Consider the following 19,947-nt stretch of genomic DNA (forward strand, 5'->3'; position numbering starts at 1 on the left):
ACTGATAAAGAGAAGACGGACTTTATCTGCCCCTTTGGATTTTTCCAGTTCGAACGAATGCCCCAAGGCATCTCGGGGGCCCCAGCCACCTTTCAGCGGCTCATGGTGAGGACAGTGGGGGATATGAACCTGCTGGAGGTATTGGTGTACCTGGACGACCTGATAGTGTTTGGATCTACGTTGGAGGAACAACGTAGCTCCAAAGTAGCCGCTACGTTGGAGCGGCTGCTGAAGGTGCTGAGTCAGCTGAAGGAGGAAGGGTTAAAACTTTCCCTGGATAAATGTCAGTTCTGCAAGACGTCGGTCAGTTATGTCGGGCACATAATCTCGCGAAATGGAGTGGCCACTGATGAGGGTAAGATAGCCGCAGTAACCACCTGGCCGAGACCTCAGAAGGTGAGCGTATTACGCTCGTTTTGGGGGGTTTTCGGATATTACCGGCGATTCGTGAAAGGATATGCGAAAATGAATCATCCATTGAACCATCTGCTGTGTGGCTATCTACCTGTGGGGAGGAAGTGGAAGGAAGACCGAGGGCTGGAGGGAGGAGGATAGTTGAACCCGGGGGAGCCTTTTGGATTGAGGTGGGATGCTCAATGTGAGGAGGCGTCCAATCTCTGAAAAGGGCGCTGACACAGGCCCCGGTGTTGGCGTTTGCTGATCCCCGGAAGCCGTATGTTCTACACACTGATGCCAGTCACGAGGGTCTGGGGGCTGTTCTGTACCAGGAACAGGGCAACGGATTGAGGCCGGAGGCGTTTGTCAGTCGGAGCTTGTCGCCATCTGAGAGAAACTCTCCCACTCACAAGCTGGAGTTCTTGGCGTTGAAATAGGCGGTGGTGGACAAGTTGAGTGACTACCTATACCGGGCCCAGTTTGAGGTGAGAACTGACAACAACCCCCTCACTTATTTCCTGACCTCGGCGAAGCTGGACGCTACTGGGCACCGGTGGTTAGCAGCCTTGTCTGCCTATGAGTTCAGCCTGAAGTACCGCCCGGGGAGTCGGAACATCGATGCAGATGCCCTGTGCCGTCGGGCGCACGACGAGTAGGGCACGGCTGAGGAGTGGAAGAGTGTCCCTGCCCAGGGAGTAAAGGCCATGCGTCAAGTTGGGAGCGACGGGGAAGTAGGAGCACAGATGGGAACTGATCGGGCAGTAAATCAACTGGGGGCTGACGATGACGCGCTACCCACTGTTTAATGTAATTTGACTGCTCTGAGGAACAGGCAGCTGCCGGAGTTGAGTCCCCAGGAAGTGGAGGCGGCTCAGCGTGATGACCCAAGCATTGGCACGATCTGGCACACGGTTAGCCAGGGTGATATGGGGCAGGTGGAGAAGGCGAAGCATGTCTCCGTTCCCCTACTACTGAAGGAGTGGCCTCGGTTGAAGCTGAAGAACTACGTCCTGTACCGGGCCACGTTGCCTCCTGACCACCCCCGGCGCTGGCAGCTGGTCATGCCTGAGAAGTATCAGAAGACTGTGCTCCAGGCTCTACATGATGATTCCGGACATTTAGGGGTAGAGAAGACCTATGGATTAGTCAAGGACCGGTTTTACTGGCCCCGGATGAGGGGAGGGGGGTGGAAGAATACTGTAAGACCTGTAGCCGTTGCGTCAGGAGGAAGACCTTGCCTACGCAGGCGGCTCCTCTGTCCCACTTGCAGAGTGCGGGACCCATGGACCTGGTATATATGGATTTCCTGTCTATTGAGCCAGACACCAGCAACACCGCGAATGTCTTGGTCCTCACGGATCACTACACTAGATATGCGCAGGCTTTTCCTACTAAGGATCAGAAAGCGTCTACAGTGGCGAAGGTGTTATGGGAGAAGTACTTTGTTCATTATGGCCTTCCCCGGCGGATCCACAGTGATCAGGGACGGGACTTCGAGAGCAGGCTTATCCACGAATTACTGGGTATGCTTGGGGTTGAAAAGTCCAGAACCACCCCCTATCACCCGCAGGGTGATCCTCAGCCCTAGAGGTTTAACCGGACCCTGCTGGACATGCTCGGCACTTTGGAGATTGGACAGAAGAGTAAGTGGAGTCAGCACATTGCCCATTTGGTTCATTGTTACAATTGTACTCGCAATGATGCTACGGGGTACTCGCCCTACTATCTGATGTTCGGACGGGAAGCGAGGTTGCCCATTGATCCTGTGTTTTGGGACTGAAGCGGGTGAAATACCTTCGAAGCCATGTCTGAAGTACGTGTCCGATATGAGGAGAGAGTTGAAAAGGGCGTACGAGTTGGCTGAGGCGGCAGCCACCAAGCAGAACCAGCGGAATAAGAAGAGGTGTGATCAGAAAGTAAAGTTCGTCCAGCTATTGCCGGGAGACCGAGTCCTTATCCGGAATTTAGGACTACCGGGTAAGCACAAGTTGGCGGACCGTTGGGCAGCCACCCCCTATGTGGTGGAGAGTCAGATGCCGAATCTCCCTGTTTACCGGGTGAGACCTGAGGGCGGGCAGGGGCCTGTCAAGGTACACCATCGGAACCACCTGTTGCCTCTGGGTCGAGAGGTGAAGATGGACCCAGAGCCCAAATGGGAGCTTAAGCCTAGTACGAAGACTCTGCGAGGGCGCGGGGCGAAGGAAGAGCCCGCTGCGAAGAAGACGGGGCCGGCACCCACCTCGAGAAGGGATACGTTATCGGAAGATGATGATTCGAACTTGTGGTATCTGCTTCCGTTCGCCAATTCCCCGGTGCCGGGAGAAGAGACTCCTGGCCCTTCCATCACTGAGTTAGGGGAACCGAAGGAGGGTGTTGCAGAGCCGCCTGTAGTACAGCAGGAATTGGGGGAGAAGGGAGTGGAGGTAGAACCCGAGCCAGAGGGCTCACAGGGGCAGAGGGATCCCGGTGAGGGGGAAGGCCCGACAGATAGGCCCGGGGGGTCACCTGGGGTGTCTGAACAGGGAGAGTCCGCAGAGAAAGTACAGAGGCCTCAGAGGAGTAGGCATCCCCCGGAAAGACTAACTTATATAGCGCCGGGGGAGCAGGCTGTGATCTCTACTGCCTTGGAAAGTTATGTCACTGCTTTATGCATCTGGGTTGGTTTTTGTGTTTTACAAAGAGCACTGGTGAACTATGGTAACGTCATGAGGGCATGACTTTTTGTGGTGGGGGGAGAGTGTACGGGGTCTTTCTTTTTGTTAGAGTTAAAATGGCGACTTTGTTATGTTAATCTGGGGAATGTGGCTTTGTTGTGTTAAACGTTGAAGACAGTTTGCGCTAGCAGTTTGTTTTACTTTAGAATGAGATAGCAGCGTTCTATTAGCCAATGAATGGTTATGTATCGTTTTGTTTACGGATACCATGCTGTATGATATGACTGTAGACTGAGTTTTGGCGGGGAGTCGGAGGAGAGACGGGGAGGACGGCGGACGTGCGGGGGTTTTTGGCGGGGAGTCGGAGGAGAGACGGGGAGGACGGCGGACGTGCGGGGGTTTTCGGCGGGGGGCGGTGGAGAGACGGGGGGTCGGGAGAGAGACGGGGAGGACGGCGGACGTGTGGAAAGGCTCCGGTCGATCACTCCGGGTGGTCCCGAGCCGGGAGTCGACAGAATTCGGGTGGACGTCCAGATTCGATTTAGCTCCAACGATAGCGCGCGAAGAACTTGGTCTTTGATAAGATTTGGCGCCTTTTTTCCCATTAATTTCCTCTCTGTATCAAATTCATATTAATGTCATAGAATTAGTAATATCTATAAAGTGCACTTGTTAAAATTTACTGGGTGTGCTGGCTGATGATTGATGTTTGGGATTGATTCGGGCTGCGACTGACCCTGAGGGGAGTGTTGAAGCAGGTGCTGGGCGGGATTTCCCCTAGATATACACGCCAATATAACGGAACGTTACACTACCTTTCCATTCAGGTCTCGTATTCCGTGTGAACCCTTTCAATACAATAGCACTTTTCCTATGCCACCAGAAGCTACTGAAAGTAAAGACAAAAATGTTCCTTGTCTCTGTCGATAGCTGAATAGATACCAAACATTTCATCTCAATAATATCCCAAGAAACATCGTAATGTAGACCATTCAGCTTGTGGAGGGCCGAGAACGGCCACCGTCTGGCGTTCTGTGCGGTTATCTGGGGCCCCGGCTCTTATCCTTTGAAGGTGGGAAAAGAGTACAGCTGAACGATCGGCAATGATATGTGATTAAAGAAATCGTCCGGTAACTCAGCTCCGCGGATAAATGTTCTCATCAAGCGGCCTGTTCGAAAAGTGAAACTAGTGTCATATTGATGTCAACTTACTCTGTTCAGGATGAAGACTAACCTGCTTTTTGAATTGAGATGCTGTAAAATGCCGAACTTCCTTTGCTGCGTTTCACGGTGTAGACGTAGCGCCCCGTATCGTTCGAGCGAAACCGGCTGATGTTTAAACTTCTGTAATCGAACTCGAAACGCGAGTTTTTGATTATCTTTTCATTATTTAGACTCCAAGAAATTTCAATTCCTTTCCCTGTTACGCTATTGCTGGGAACGCTCCATGTCATATTGTGAAAATAGGAAATATCGGATGATTCTAACATCAGCTGCACCGTGGCTCCCTCAAGAATCGCGTTTTCTGGGGTTGCAGATACTGTGAAACGAAAGTAAGAAGCCAGATTTGGAATATTTAGTCATATGAAGGCAGAGAAATTCAGCAGCCATCGCACAGATACTATTTTATCACTGAAACTTTAGTGATGTCTTTTGTACCTCTCTCTGCTTTCTGCAGGGATCGCTCCCTACGCGACTCCCTTGTCCATTCGTTCCCCCCCCCCCATCCCTCCCCACTGACCTCCCTCCTGGCACTTATCCTTGTAAGCGGTACAAGTGCTACACATGCCCTTACACTTCCTCCCTTACTGCCATTCAGGGCCCCAGACAGTCCTTCCAGGTGAGGCGACACTTCACCTGTGAGTCGGCTGGGGTGATACACTGCGACCGGTGCTCCCGATGTGACCCTCTATATATTGGCGAGACCCGACGCAGACTGGGAGATCGTTTTGCTGAACACCTACTCTCTGTCCGCCAGAGAAAGCAGGATCGTCCAGTGGCCACACATTTTAATTCCACGTCCCATTCCCATTCTGATATGTTTATCCACGGCCTCCTCTACTGTAAAGATGAAGCCACACTCAGGTTGGAGGAACAACACCTTATATTCCGTCTGGGTAGCCTCCAACCTAATGGCATGAATATTGACTTCTCAAACTTCCGCTAATGCCCCACCTCCGCCTCGTGCCCCACCTTCGCCTCGTACCCCATCCGTTATTTATTTATACACATTCTTTTTTTTTCTCTCTCTCTCTCTCCTTTTTCTCCCTCTGTCCTTCTGACTATACCCCTTGCCTATCCTCTGGGTTTTCCCCCTCCCCCTTTTCCTTCTCCCTGGGCCTTCTGTCCCATGATCCTCTCATACCCCTTTTGCCAATCACCTGTCCAGCTCTTGTCTCCATCCCTCCCCCTCCTGTCTTCTCCTATCATTTTGGATCTCCCCCTCCCCCTCTCACTTTCAAATCTCGTACTAGGTCTTCCTTCAGTTAGTCCTGACGAAGGGTCTCGGCACGAAACGTCGACTGTACCTCTTCCTAGAGATGCTGCCTGGCCTGCTGCGTTCACCAGCAGTTTTGATACGTGTTGTTTGAATTTCCAGCATCTGCTGAATTCCTTGTGTTTACGTTTTCAAACATACTTGTAAATCTCCTCTGCACTCTCTCTATAGTATCCACACCCTTCTTGTAGTGGGGTGATCACAACTGAACACATTAGTCCAGGTGGGGTCTGATCTAGGTCTTACACAGCTGTAACATTTCCTCACGGCTCTTGAATTCAATCGCGCAACTGACGAATGCCAACGCACCATACACCTTGTTAACAGCAATGTCAACTTGCGTGGCTGCTTTGAGTGTTCTATGGACACGGACACCAAAATTCAGCTGACCCTCCACACTGCCAAGATTCTTACCATTAATGTTATATTCTGTCCTCAGATTTCACCTTCTGAAATGAATCACTTCACACTTATCCGGGTTGAACTCCATCTGCCACTTCTTAGCCCAGTTCTGCATCCTATCGACGTCGCGTTGTAACCTCTGACTATTCCTAATCAGATCATATCTCTCGAAATGCTCATAAATCCTGCCTCTCAGGATATTCTCCAACAATTTACCCACCACTGAATTAAGACTCACTGGTCCATAACTTCCTGGATTATCTCTACTCCCTTTCTAGAGCAAGGGAACCACATTTGCAACCCTTCAATCCTCCGGTACTTCTCCAGTGGATCATCGCCAGAGGCGCAGCAATCTCTTCCCTCGCTTCCCACAGTAGCCTGGGGTATCTCTCTTCCGATCCAGCGACTTATCTAACTTAATGATTTCAAAAGTTCCAGCACGTTCTTTCTTCATGTCTATATGATCAAGCGTTTCACACCGCTGTAGGTCACCCTCACAACTGCCAAGGTTCTTTTCTCTGGTGAATACCGAAGCAAAGTATTCACTAAAAAACCTCTTGCTACCTCTCCAAGTCCATGCACATGTTTCCACTATAGCACCTGATTGGTTCTATTCTCACACGGTTCATCTTCTTGCTCTTCATATACTTGTAAAATGCCTTGGTGGTTTCCTTAATCCTGCTCACCAAGGCCTTCTCATGACCCCGTCTAGCTTTCCAAATATTGAAGCCTTTAAAGCTTTACTTAGGTTGCACTTGGAGTATTGCTTTAGTTCTGTTAACACCATTACAGGAATGTGTGTAGGTTTTACAAATTGCGTAGAAACGGTTTACTAGGATGCTATCACAAACAAGAGAGAATCTGCAGATGCTGGAAATCCAAGCAAAACATACAAAATGCCAGAGCAACGGAGCAGGCTAGGAGGCATCTATGGAAATTAATACAACCCGTCATTTCTGGCCGAGACCCTTCAGCAGGACTCGAGAAAAAAATGAGTTCGAGTTAGAAGGTGGGGAGAGAGGAGAGATAAACGCATAGGTGAAACCGGGAGTGGGGGTGGGTTGAGGTGAAATAAAGAGCTGGGAAGTTGGTGAAAGGGATACAGGGCTGGAGAAGGGGGAATCTTGTAGGAGAGGACAGAAGACAATGGAAAAAGAAAAGGGGGAGAAGCATCAGAGAGAGGTGATTCGCAGGCAAGGTGATAAGTTGAGAGTAAAGGTGATAGGAAAAGGGTGGAGGGGGCGCCGGAGATGAGTTTCAGAAATGGATGTTCGTGCCACCAGGATGGAGGCTACCTAGACAGGACATAAGGCATTGCTACCCCAACCTTCGGTGTGGCTTCATCGAAACAGTAAAGGTAATAGACTTATATTTCTAAATAGGAATTCCGGAGGCCCAATCAGCGGCGTGAGCAGAGCGCAGCGACGAGATTTGTCGCAGGTCGGCCACACTTGTTTAACTGTAGAGGTCCGCGAGCGTTTCGAGATTCCGGAGGTCGAATCAGCGGTGTGAGCAGAACACCGCTAATTAAATAAAAGTAGAAAAGGGACAAGTGGAGTGGCCATTGCTGGGAGTAGGCTAGTGGTGAGAGTAGGAGTGTCTGGCTCTTGCTCAAAGGAGGTTTCGGCTCGAAAGAGGCATTGGGTCTGTTTAAGCTTCAGTTAAGATCCCCATTTGTTTGGCGTTTTGTGTTGTTCATGCCAGATGTTGGAGATTGCATGAAGCGAATCCAGCTGCAGCTCCTTGAAGACCGTGTTAGGGATCTGGAGGATCAGCTGGATGACTTTCAGCGTGTATGGGACAGCGACGAGATAATCGGTCAGAGTTAGAGGGAAGTAGTCACCCCGAAATTGCAGGAGGCGAGTAGCTGGGTGACTGTCAGCAAAAATGGAAATTTGAGTCGGCAGTTAGCGCAGTACACCACTGTGGATACTGCCCTCAATAACAGTAGCATTTTGGATACTGTTGTGGGGGATGATCTCCCAGGGAAATGCCACGGAGACCAGGTTACTGGCAGTGAGCATGGGTCGGTGGTGCAGAAGGAAAGCGGGAGAAGCGTTGAGAGGTGGTGATAGGGAACTCATTAGTCAGTGGAACGGACAGCAGATTCTGTGGACGTGAACGGGAGACCGGATGGTATGTTGCCTCTCAGGTTCCAGGGTCAGACACATCTCGGATCGCATCCATAGCTTTTTAGAGAGAGAGGGAGGGCAGCCAGATGTCTTGGTGGATATTGGTGCCAATGACATTGGAAGGAAAAGCAATGAGATCCTGAAGACAGAATTCAGAGAGCTAGGTAGAAAGCTGAGATGCAGGACCTCGCGGATAGTAAATTCTAGATTGATAACTGTGCCATGTGCCAGTGAGGACAGGCACAGGATTATTTGGCAGATAAATGCGTGGCTGAGAAACTGGTGCATGGGGCAGGGCTTCAGTTTCTTTGATCATTGGTATCTCTGCTGGGGGAGGTTTGACCTGTACAAAAGTGACGGGTTGCATTTGCACCTGACGGGGACCAGTTGTCTCGCGGGTAGGTTTCTCAGAGCTGTTGGTGGGGCGGGGGAGTGTTTAAAATTAATTTGGTAGGTGTGTGGGATCCGGAATGAAGGACCTCTGGATACGATGGATGGTAAAAAAGCAAAGATAGCGTGCAGTCAGACTGTCAGGAAGAGCAGGCAGGTGATAGGACAAAATTGCAGCCAGCACAGTGAGTATTAGTATATTAGGGATGCAACATGCAAATACAGCACTCCAAGTGTTATATCTTAAACTACGGAGTATAAGAAATAAAGTGGATGACCTTGTTGCATAATTTCACTTTTGGCCATCACTGAATCGTGGCTGAAGAATGGTTGCAGATGGGTTCTGAATGTCTTGTTGCACGTTGTATCGGAGGGATAGGGGAGCAGGGAGAGGGAGTGGTTGGTAAAGACTGGCATAAAATTTGTGGGAAAATGTGACATAGGTTCAGAAGATAATGAATCCTTGTGGGTTGAGTTTAGAAAAAGCAAGGGTAAAAGGACCCTTAAGGCTGTTATATAGAGGCCTCCCAACAGTAGCTGGAAATGGAAAAGGCTTGCAAAAAGGGCAATGTTCTGGTGGTCATGGCGGAGTTTAAATGGCAGGTCGATTGGGAAGATCAGGGTGGTATTGACTCTCCAGATAGTGACTTTGTTGAATACTTGCTAGATGGCTTTTTATCGCAGCTTGCCATTGAACCTACTCAGGGATCAGCTATACCGAACGGGTATTATGCGATTATGGAACTTAAAGTAAAAGAGTCCTTAGGAGTCGATGATCACAATGCAACTGAGTTCAATTTGAAATTCGATTGGAAGAAAGTAAAGTCTGACTTAGCAGAATTTCAGCGGAGTAAAGGAAATCACAGTGGTATGAAAAGGCGATGGCCAAAGTAAATTGGAAGGAGCGGCTGGCAGGGATGACAGCAGAGCAGCAATGTCATGAGTTTCTAGGAAAATGATGAGGGTGCAGGACAGATGAAATCCGAAAACAAAGAAATACTCAAATGGCAAAATAGTACAGCCGTGGCTGACAAGGGAAGTCAAAGCTGACGTAAAAACCTAAGAGAGACCATAAAACAAAGCCAAGATTAGTGGGAAGATAGACGATTGGGAAGCTTTTAAATCCTACAGAGAGCAACTAAAAGATTAATTCGAAGGGAAAAGATGAAATATGAAAGCAAGCTAACAAATATTATCGAAGAAAATATTAAAAGCTTTTTCAAGTATGTAAAGAATAAAAGAGATGAGTGCGGATATATAGTAGGACGGCTAGAAGATGACGCTGGAGAAATAATGGCGGGGAAACAAGGAGGTTTCAGATGAAGTAATTAAGTATTTGGCATCAGTCTTCATTGTGGAACACAATAGTATTATGCCTGATGTAGTGTGTGAAGAAAGAGAAGAGGGTGCTGTTATTATTACAAGGGAGTAGGTGCTCAAAGAGCTGAAAGACCTAAAGGTGCAGAAGTCACGCGGAACAGAGGTTCCTCGGGTTTTAAAAGAGGTAGCGCTAGAGATTATGGAAGCATTAGCAATAATCTTTCAAAAATCATTGGACTCTGGCAGGGAGCAAGAGGAATGGGAGGAGTGGAAAGTTGCAAATGTTGCCCCACCCTTCAAGGAAGGAGGAAGGCGGCAGAAAGGAAATTATAGACCAGCTAGCCTGAACTCAGTAGCTGGGAAGATGTTGGAATCATTTTTTTAAGGATGAGGTTATGGAGTACTTGGTGACCTCGGACAAAATAGGACAAAATCAGCGTGGTTTCCTGAAAGGAAAATATTGGCTGGTGAACCTGTTGGAATTCTTTGAGGAGATTACAAGTAGAATTGTCAGGCGATGCAGTGGATTTTGTACATTTGGACTTTCAGAAGGCTTTTGACAAGGTGCCACACATGAGGCTGCTACCAATTTAAGAGCCCGTGTTATTACAGGACAGATATTTGTTGTCTGGTTGACTGCCAGTGAGTAGTAGTGTTCCGTAGGGGTCTGTGTTGGGACCGCTTCTTTTTATGCTGTATATCAATGATTTAGATGATGGAAGAGTTAGATTTGTTGCCAAGTTTGCAAATGATACGATTATTGGTGGAGGGGCAGGTAGTGTTTAGGATACAGAAGGACTTAGATTTGGAGAATGGTTAAGAAAGTGCCAAATGAAATACAATGTTGGAAATGCATTTTCATGCACTTTTGTATTTGAAATAAATATGCAGAGTGTTTTCTAAACTTTGAGAAAATCCAAAAATCTGAGATACAAAGGGACTTGGGAGTCCTTGTGCAGAACGCCCTCAAGGTTAACTTGCAGGATGAGTCGGCGGTGAGGAAGTGAAATGCACTGTCAGCATTAATTTTAAGAGGTCTTGAATACAAGAGCAAGGATATGATGCTGAGGCTTTACAAAGTACTCGTGAGGCCTCACTTTGAGTATTGCATGGTGGGGGAGTCGAGGACAAGTGGGTACAGCCTCAGGGTATTTCTGTGTCTAGTTAGAACAGAGATACGGAGAAATTGCTTTAGCCAGAGGGTGGTGAATTTTTGGAATTTTTTTTTTACCACAGACAGTTGTGCAAGTCAGGTCGTTGTGTGTATTTAAGGCAGAGATTGAAAGTTTCTTAATTGGAGACGACATCAATGATTACGGGGGACTGTGTCATGAGTTTGAGGAGGGGGAAAATAATCAGCCATGATTGAATGGCAGAGCAGACTCGATGGGCCAAATGGCTTAATTCTGCACCTATGTTTTATCGTCTTAAGGTCTAATGGGAATGGGAATTGAATTAAAGTTTGGACGGAGCGTAGGTGCTCAGCGAAGCGGTCTCCAAATCTACCATGGTCTCACCGATATACAGGAAACCAAACCAGGACCACCGGACAGATTTCTGAATCTAGAACATGTGATATAAAGTTGTGTTGGACACACTTGGATTGATTTTTTTCCTGGAGCGGTGGAGGCTGAAGGAAGACCTTATAAAGTTCCATAAGTTTAAATCGGTAGATACAGTAGATCCCCAGCATTTTTTTTTTCCAGGATGGAAATGCCTAATGCTACAGGACAGGATTAATGTCAGACCGGGAATGTTCTTAGGAGGTGGGTGGGATATTTTGGTACTTTACAGAACAGTCGGTGCCTGGAATATGCTTGCCAGAGGTCGAGGAAGAGTCAATAAATAGAGGTGTTTGAGAAGGTCTTACATAGTCACATTTCCCATAGGGTAAGGGAGATATGATCATTGTCTGCACCGAAAGGGCTAGTTTAGGTAGGGGCAAAATTGAAAGTATTATTGGTTCCACATAACTTCGTGGGCAAAGGGCCTGCTTCTATGCTGCAGTGAATGTTCCATGTTCTATATATGATTTTGTTTATTTACACTTGTAGTAGCCAATTCACCTTCTTTATAATCTATCGAACTGTGCTCATTGCTGCCTTCAGAGATCTCAGTGACCTCCTGACTGCTCCCCAGTGCCGTACACTGATAGTGTATAAGATCTATTCTTATTCGCTCTTCCATAGTTCAGTTCCCAGTACATAAGATGCAATTCTATATACCATTATTCTGCACATCTTATCATCTCGTATCACCATGTGATATAAAACTATTCTCGTTCTTCAGCACAAAGGAAAATTAACCATTATCGCGCAATCCATTTAATTCCAATTTATTGTCCGCCTCTTTCTGCTTGATAAGCTTCGGGACCGTTCAAAAATTATGTTGATCTTTGCAGGTGTGATTTTAGAATCACTGAGACGTAGAGACCGGAATGAGACAGCTCGAATCACGGAGACATGCCGATAAACGAGTTCGTACTAAACCTCTGTTTGGTTCAAAAATTGCAGGTCAATGTTCTGCATATCAAAAACAATGTTGTAAAACAGTTAACCACTCACCTTTGAAACTTATAAGTCTGATTTCTTTTTCTTGGACACTCGAAGAATTGGATTTGCAGTAATAAGTTCCAACATCTGTATTGTTTGCTACTAACTGAAGTGAGTAATTACCCCTTCTTAATTCATGAAGATCAACCAATTTAATGTTTGGGAACAGCGTGGAATCACATTGCTCATTGCCTTTGTCGATTTTGCATATTTCTGTTCTTTGATCTCCTGAGGCAGGTTTAAATTCCCACACCACTTGTTCGGCATTGGGTATGGAACAGGGCAGAACAGTCTGCATCGACCCATTCGTTAATACCACTTCTGGTTTGCGATCGTTCTGGCTCATTCTACCTAGAGAGTGCACAAGGGATTATATTAAACAAGACTGGTAGCAAAAGGACTAAATCAATAGAGATTCATAAACCTTCCGACTCACTCGGCAACTTGACTATGTTTTTTCCCACCCTGCCTCCTCCAAAAATGCTATTCCCTTTGCTCAATTCTTTCATATGTTCAGCGTCTGTTTCCAGGATGAACTTTTCTTTCTTCAAAGAGATGTCCCCCTTAAACGAATGGTGTTTCCCTTTCTCCACCTTTGATCCTTTGATGCTGTCCTCACCCACATCTCCACCATTCCCGGCCAACTGTGTTCACCCGATCTTCCCGCTGCGGTTAACAGGGATAGAGTTCCACTTGCCTTCACCACTCCATGGGCCTCCGCATCTAACACATCATACACCGCAACTTCTGCCATCTTCAACGGCAGGATACCATCAAACACATCTTCACCTAACCCCCCTCCTCCCCCTCAATATCTGCTTTCCATAGGGATCCCTCCCTCTGTAATTCCTTTGTCCATTCGCCACTCACCGCTAATCTCCCTCCTGGCACATATCCCTGCAATTTTGCAGAAATACTACACCTGCAGATTCACCTCCACCCTTCCCTGCATTCAGGGCCTCAAACAATCATTTCAGATAGGTCAGCAATTCACTTGCGAATTTGTTGGAGTCGTCTATCTGGTCTTCTCGATGTAGCCTCTTCTACATAGGTAAGACCCACCATAAATTGGTGGACAGCTTTGTCCAGCACCTCTACTCCTTATGCCAAGACAGCAATTTACGGTGACCAAACATTTTATTTCCTGTCCACATTCCAGTTCCGATATCTTATCACTACGTTCAGATATGGCCCGTGCCCAGAGAAAGAGAGTGACACTGAGGCGGGCCGATAATTCGCAGATTTTAGTGTGAACAGAGTTAGAGGGAAAGGAAAACAATAAACGCATGGCTAGTCAGGGCCGTCAACTATTAGACTGAAATGGGAAACGAAGCCAACACTGCGGCTGAAGTGAATAACTAAATTTAAGACGAATATCGCTGGACTTCAGAGTCAGTTGACTCGACGGTACAATTTCTCAGGCAAGTCTAAATGCAAACAGGCAGCGAAACTTTGCTGTGCTTTGCGCAAGTCTCGACAAGCGTTACGACGAAAAGAATGGAGTTAAATACCATGGGAAAGAAACAGTAATTAGCTGACACGTGCATATTCACAAGCGCAACTGCGCTGCCGAATCCGTGGTTTTTACTGCGTCCCCTCCCTGGGCGCAGCCCCTGAACGCCACACACCTGTGTCCGCTGGAAGACCCGGATCAGCGAATTCTTCGAGATAACCTTTTCCGGGATACAAGAAGGTTCTTCTGCACTATAGCCTTCCCAGTCCATCTACCGAGCGGGGAGGAGGGGGAGATGGGGTGACCGGGACCAGGGGAGAGGTAGAACCAGCTTGATCTGGGGAACATTGAATGCCGGGTGGATCTTCAGTGATGATGGTAGACACAATCTATGCAACACCTTGTTGAAAGCCTTTTCCATTACAAAGACTTTCTGGAGAAGATCCCTGAATGACAACCAGACCCCCTCTCGTGGCTTGAATGGCCTGACCTGTCGGCTGAGCCGATCAGCCAGCCGGACATGCTGTTTCCGGGCGCGCAGCGGAGCAGCCGTGGTTCGTCTCCAGGTGCGCTTCAGTTGATCATGAGCAGGAACTTGTACCTCAATCTCCTGATCAGAGAAGACCGGGGGCAGGAATCCGGCCTGGCATTCGAAGGGAGACATGCCCGTGAGGACAACTGGAAGTTATTGTGGGTGATCTCTGCCCAGACTAATAGGGAGTTCCAGGACGTGCTGTTGGAAGAGGCAAGGCAAAGCAGGGCTTTCTCCGACTCCTGGTTCACTCTTTCAGTCTGGTCATTGAACCGTGGTGGAAACCGGACGAGAGGCTGGCCGTGGCTCCTACAAGAGAGCAGAAAGCCTTCCAAAACCGGGAAGTAAACTTTGGTACACGATCAGACACGATGTCTCCTGGAAAGCCATGGAGCCTGAGTAGATGTTGAACCACGAGGGTGGCAGTCTCACGAGCCGATAGGAGCTTGAGGAGGCCAATGAAGTGGACAGTCTTAAAAAATCGATCCTCAGCGACCAGAAACGTGGTGTTTCCATTTGACGGGCTGTGATGAAGGCTACAGAGAGGTAGGACCCAGACAATGTACAGTGCAGAACAGCAGGACGCTGTCGTGATGTCTTGCTCCGAGCGCAGCTGGGACAGGCAGACAAAAAATCGTAGATATCTTGGGCATCAGTGGCCACGAGAACTGTTTCTTTATAAACTCCTGGGTCTGATGAAGTCCTGTATGCCCAGCCAGACTAGAGAAGTGACGCCATTCCACACTTTAGAACGCACCGCAACAGGGACAAACAGCCAGTTGGGACGTCCCCCATCCGAGCCTGTGTCCGATTGTTGGGCGGCCCTCCTCTCTGCCCTATTCCTCATATCACCAGAGTAGCAATAGATGAGCGAGGAAGAATGGGCTCTGGATCAGCATTGTTCTCAGATCCGTCGAGCTGCCGGGAGGGAGTTTCGGCTTTGGTATTCTTGCTGCCGGAACAATAACCGAGGATGAAATTAAATCATGCGAAGAAGAGATCTCGGCGGATTTGACGGGTGGTAGGAGAGATTATAGGAGAGATTCTTGTGATCTGTGCAGACCAAGAAACAATGCTCTGCCCCCTCCGACAGACGTCGCCATTCCTCCAGGGCCTCCTCGACAGCCAGAAGTTCCTGATTTCCAACACTGTACCTCCTCTCGACCGGAGTCAAGCAACGGAAATGAAGGGCTCTAGGGTGCAGCCGACTATCCGCGGCCGAGCGCTGAGAGAGGACAGCTCCAATGCCGACACCGGGTACATCCACCTCGACTATGGATGGTCATGATAGGTCGCTGTGTTACAGTATTGGGTCAGTGGTGAAATGTCGCTTTAACTCCGAAAAGGCTTGGTCGGCATCATCTGTCCGACAGAATCCTGCTGAGGTCCTCCTGGTAAATGCATTTATGGGATTCGCGATACAGCCGAAATTCCAGATGGAACGGCGATAAAAGTTCGCAAACCCCAAGAAAAGCCCCAATAAAAGTTCGCAAATCCCATACTTGTTCAGCCTCCTCGCTTTCTATTGGGTCCTTCTTCATGTGATCGAGACTTGCTGTCACTACGTTATGATATGGTCCAAGTGCCGAGAGAGAGAGGCACACTGAAGCGGGTCAATAGTTCGCAGACTTTAATGCGAGTAGAGTTAGAGAGAAAGGAAAACAATAAACGATAGGCCAAACATGTTCGTTAACTAAAACTCTGAAATGGAAAACGAAGCCGACACAGCGGTTGAAAGAAATAATATAAACGAATGTCGCTAGTGTTCAGAGTCTGTGGATTCGAAAGTCCAATTTTTCAGGCATGGCCGAATGCAAGCAGACAGCGAAACGTTGTTGTGCTTTGCTCACGTCTTGACAAGCACTACAACGAAAAGAATGCAGTTAAATACCATAACAATGAAGTAGTAATTATCTGATAGGTGCATATTCACCAGCGCAAATGCCGTATCTGCACGCTGCCGAATCCATGGTTGTGACACATCTCAGTCCAAAGATTCATCTTTTGTTAGGATGAGGCCACTTTTTGGGTGGAAGGGCAACACCCAATACTCCATCTCGGTAGCTTCCAAACTGATGGCATGAATAATTTGCCCTTTCAATAACTATATCTCTTCCCCTTCCATCTTTTTTTTTTGATACCCACCCTAGACTTTAATCTCTTCTTCTCATCTACTTATGACCTTCCTCTAGAGTCACTGTTTCTTCTCTTTCTCCCATGGTCCACCTTCCTCTCCTATCTGATTATTTCTTCTCCAGCCATAGAACCAAAAGATACTGGAGCAGCATCAATTTGCTCTGCCACTTCATCACGGCTAATCCAACTTTCCTCTCATCCCCAATCTCCTGCCTTTTCCCCGTATGCCTTCATGCACCGACCAATCAAGAATCTAACAACCTCGACCCTAAATATACATAAGGACTTGGCCTCCACAACTGCCTGCAGCAAAGAACTCCACAGATTCACCACTCTCACTTATGCAATTACTCCTTATTTCCGTTCTGAAAGAACGCCCTCCGCCCCACCATTCCGAGGCTGTGCCCTCTGTCATCACTGTCCCATCAAAGGAAACATCCTCTCCAAATCCACTCTACCAAAGCCTTTCTTCATTCCTTAGATTTCAATAAGGTCACCCCTGAATGCTAGCGAAAACAGGCCCAGAGCCATCAAACGCTCTTCATATGACAAACCATGCTGGAAAATATTTCGTGACCTCCTTTGAACACTTCCCAATTTCAGCACGTTATTCCTAAGATAAAGGACCCAAATCTGCTCACAGAACCCCAAGTACAACATCACCAGTGCTTTATAATGTCTCAACGTTGCATCCTTGCTTTCATATTCTCGTCCTCTTGAAATGACTGCTTAGGCCACCCCTTCAAAGGAAACATCTTCTCCACATCCATTCTATCAAAGCATTTCTCCATTCGATAGGTTTCAATGAGGTCACCCGTCATTGTTCTGAATTCTAGCGAAATCAGGCCCAAAGCAATCGAAGCACTTCATGGGACAAACCTCTCGATGCTGGAAACATTTTCGTGAACCTCCTTTGAATACTTACCAGTGAGACATAACCAGTGCTTTATAATCTCTCTACATTAAATCCTTGCTTTTATATACAAGTCTTCTTAAAATGAATGCTAACATCACATTTGCCTTCCTCACCATAGACTCAACCTGCAAATACTCTTTAGGGAGTCCGGCACAAGGATTCCCAAGTCCCTTTGCTCGTCCGTTTTTGCATTTGCTCTTCATTTAGAAAATCGTCAACGCTTTCATTTCCTCTGACAAAGTGCATTCTCACACACTTTCGACACTGTTTTACATCTGCCATTTCTCTGTCCATTCACCTAATCTGTCTAAGTCCTTCTGTAGCCCTCCTACGTCCTCAAAACCACCTGTACCTCCACCTATCTTCATATCGTGTGCGAACTTTGCGACATAGTCAGCAAATCCATCGTTCGAATCATTGACATATAACAGAAAAAGAATTGGCCCCAACGCACACACATGTGGCGCATCACTAGGCAACGACACCACTAGTCAACCAAATATGGGTCCTCTTTATTCCCACTTGCCACCTGCAAATCAGCCACTGCTTTGTTTATGCTAGAATCTTTTTCGGTAATACCAAGGGTTTGTAGCTTGTTAAGGAACCTCATGTGTGGCCTCCTGAAAATCGAAGTACACAACATCAAGTGATTTTCCTTTCTCTATTGTGCGTGTTATTTCTTCAAAGGATTACAACAGATTCGTCAGGCAAGATTTTCCCTTGAGGAAAGCATGCTGAATACAGCCTATTTTATCAAATGCTTCGAAGTGTTCTGAGATAAAGTGGCTCTAATATCTTCCCAGCTACCGAGGTGAGACTAAATGACCTATAGTTTCCTGTCTTCTGCCTTTCTCCCTTCTTGAAGAGTGGAGTGACATTTGCAATTTTCCAGTCTTCCGAAACCATTCCAGAACCTAGTGATTCTTGAAAGATAATTTCTCAATGCCTCCACAACTTCTTCAGACACTTCGTTCAGAGCACAGTAGTGTACACCACTCGATCTTTACCTCCTTCGTGGTTTTTAAGTTGCCTTCAGTTGTTTTTTAAAAGCTTCCCGATCCTCCAACGTCCCACTAAGTTTACTCTATTTATGCCCTCTCTTTGACATTTATGTTGGTATTGACTTTTCTTGTTAGCCACTGTTGTGGCATTTTACCTTTATAATACTTCCTCTTTGGGATGCATATATCCTGTGCCTTCCGAATTACTTCCAAAAATTCCAGCCAATGCTGCTCTGCCGTTATTCCATGGCATGGTACGGGTAGAAATCCTGAGATCATAAACCTGGTGTTCCTGCCCTTTAACTTAACACCTAACTGTCTGAACTCCCTATGCAGAATGTCACTCGTCATACCCATGTCATTGGTACGTATATGGACTACGACTTCTGCCTGTTCACCATCCTCTGTTAAATCAACCACTGCCTCCAACAGTATCCAAATTAATATACCTGATGTTGATTGGATTGGCCACAGGAGTACTCTGCGCTGGCTCCTTAACCCCTTTCCCCTTCATGACTGTCACGCAGTCTTCTGTGTCCTGCACTTTGCGTATAACTACCTCCTTATATTTTCTGTATATCATCCCCTCAGCCTGCTGAATGATCCGGAGTTCATCCATTTCCAGATCCAGCTCCTTAACGTGGATTGTTCGAACCTGCAGCTGGATGTAATTCTCGCAGTTGTAGTCGTCAGTAACACTGGAGGTCTCTTTGCCTTCCACATCCCGCAAGAGGAGCAGTCCACTATCCAGCTTGAATCTCTACAGTCCTATTTGAACAGACATAAAGAAGGGAAGGGAAAAAAAATAACCCTGAGTTTAATATTTTTTGCTTTCTCTGACTGAAGCCTCGAGGAGCGAAAGCTTCAAGATCAGCACACTGACTCTTTACACTCAGACGATGGTCGCTGCGCTTACTTCGACTTCCTTTGATTTCCTCCTCTCAATCAAACCCAAACGCCGATTGGTTGCTGGTCAAAGCTCTTTTTCGCTTTGCGACACGCTGAAATCCCCTACTCTGAAAACTTCCGATGTCCGGGTTGGACGTTGGTCAAAGCTCTTTTTTCGCTGTGGCGAACCGCTGCTGGCAGAAAATCACCTCCTTCCGATGTCCGGATTGGTCACTTACAAAGCTCTTTTTTCCTTTACCTTTTCCTTCCCAATTTACCTTTCCCACTCACCTGACTTCAACAATCACCTTCTAGCTAGTCTTCTTTCCCCTTCACCCGCTCCTACATCTTTTTATTCTGGCGTCTTAATTCTTCTTTTCCAGTCCTGAAGAAAAGCTTGGTCTGAAACTTCGACTGTTTATTCATTTTCATGAATGCTGCCTGACCTGCTGAGTTCCTCCGGCGCTTTGTACCTGCTGCTCAAGAATTCCGGACGTATCCTGCATTTATCTAGCAGTGTTTTACAAAATCGGTCTCCATTCTCATCCTGTAGACATGTGCTTTCCTCGCCAGCGAAATGTGTAACTCCGAATTTATCAACATTACTAGATTCCTCCGGTCCCTAATCTTTGAACGCCGAACTAACAGAATTGAAGCACAATCCCCCTCAAACAAATT

General features: G+C 47.3%; 1 protein-coding gene across 7 annotated transcripts in view; it reads right to left on the minus strand.

Moving 5' to 3' along the window:
- Positions 1-19,947, minus strand: part of LOC140201721 (uncharacterized) — a 191,358-nt gene that overhangs the window by 80,253 nt on the left and 91,158 nt on the right. For 2 of the 7 annotated variants that reach the window (XM_072266288.1, XM_072266282.1), the window contains exons 3-4: positions 12,356-12,694; positions 4,285-4,590 (exon numbers count right to left, since the gene is read on the minus strand). The exons of 1 other annotated variant lie outside the window; for it this stretch is intronic. In XM_072266288.1, the coding sequence (XP_072122389.1) occupies positions 4,285-4,590; positions 12,356-12,694 (645 nt within the window). Of the gene's footprint in view, positions 1-4,284; positions 4,591-12,355; positions 12,695-18,940; positions 19,038-19,947 lie in introns of those variants that run through there. 4 more of the 7 variants (XM_072266284.1, XM_072266283.1, XM_072266287.1 and 1 more) reach the window with 4 other exon arrangements.

This window comes from Mobula birostris, chromosome 8, assembly GCF_030028105.1.
Source record: "Mobula birostris isolate sMobBir1 chromosome 8, sMobBir1.hap1, whole genome shotgun sequence".
Classification (NCBI taxonomy): domain Eukaryota; kingdom Metazoa; phylum Chordata; class Chondrichthyes; order Myliobatiformes; family Myliobatidae; genus Mobula; species Mobula birostris.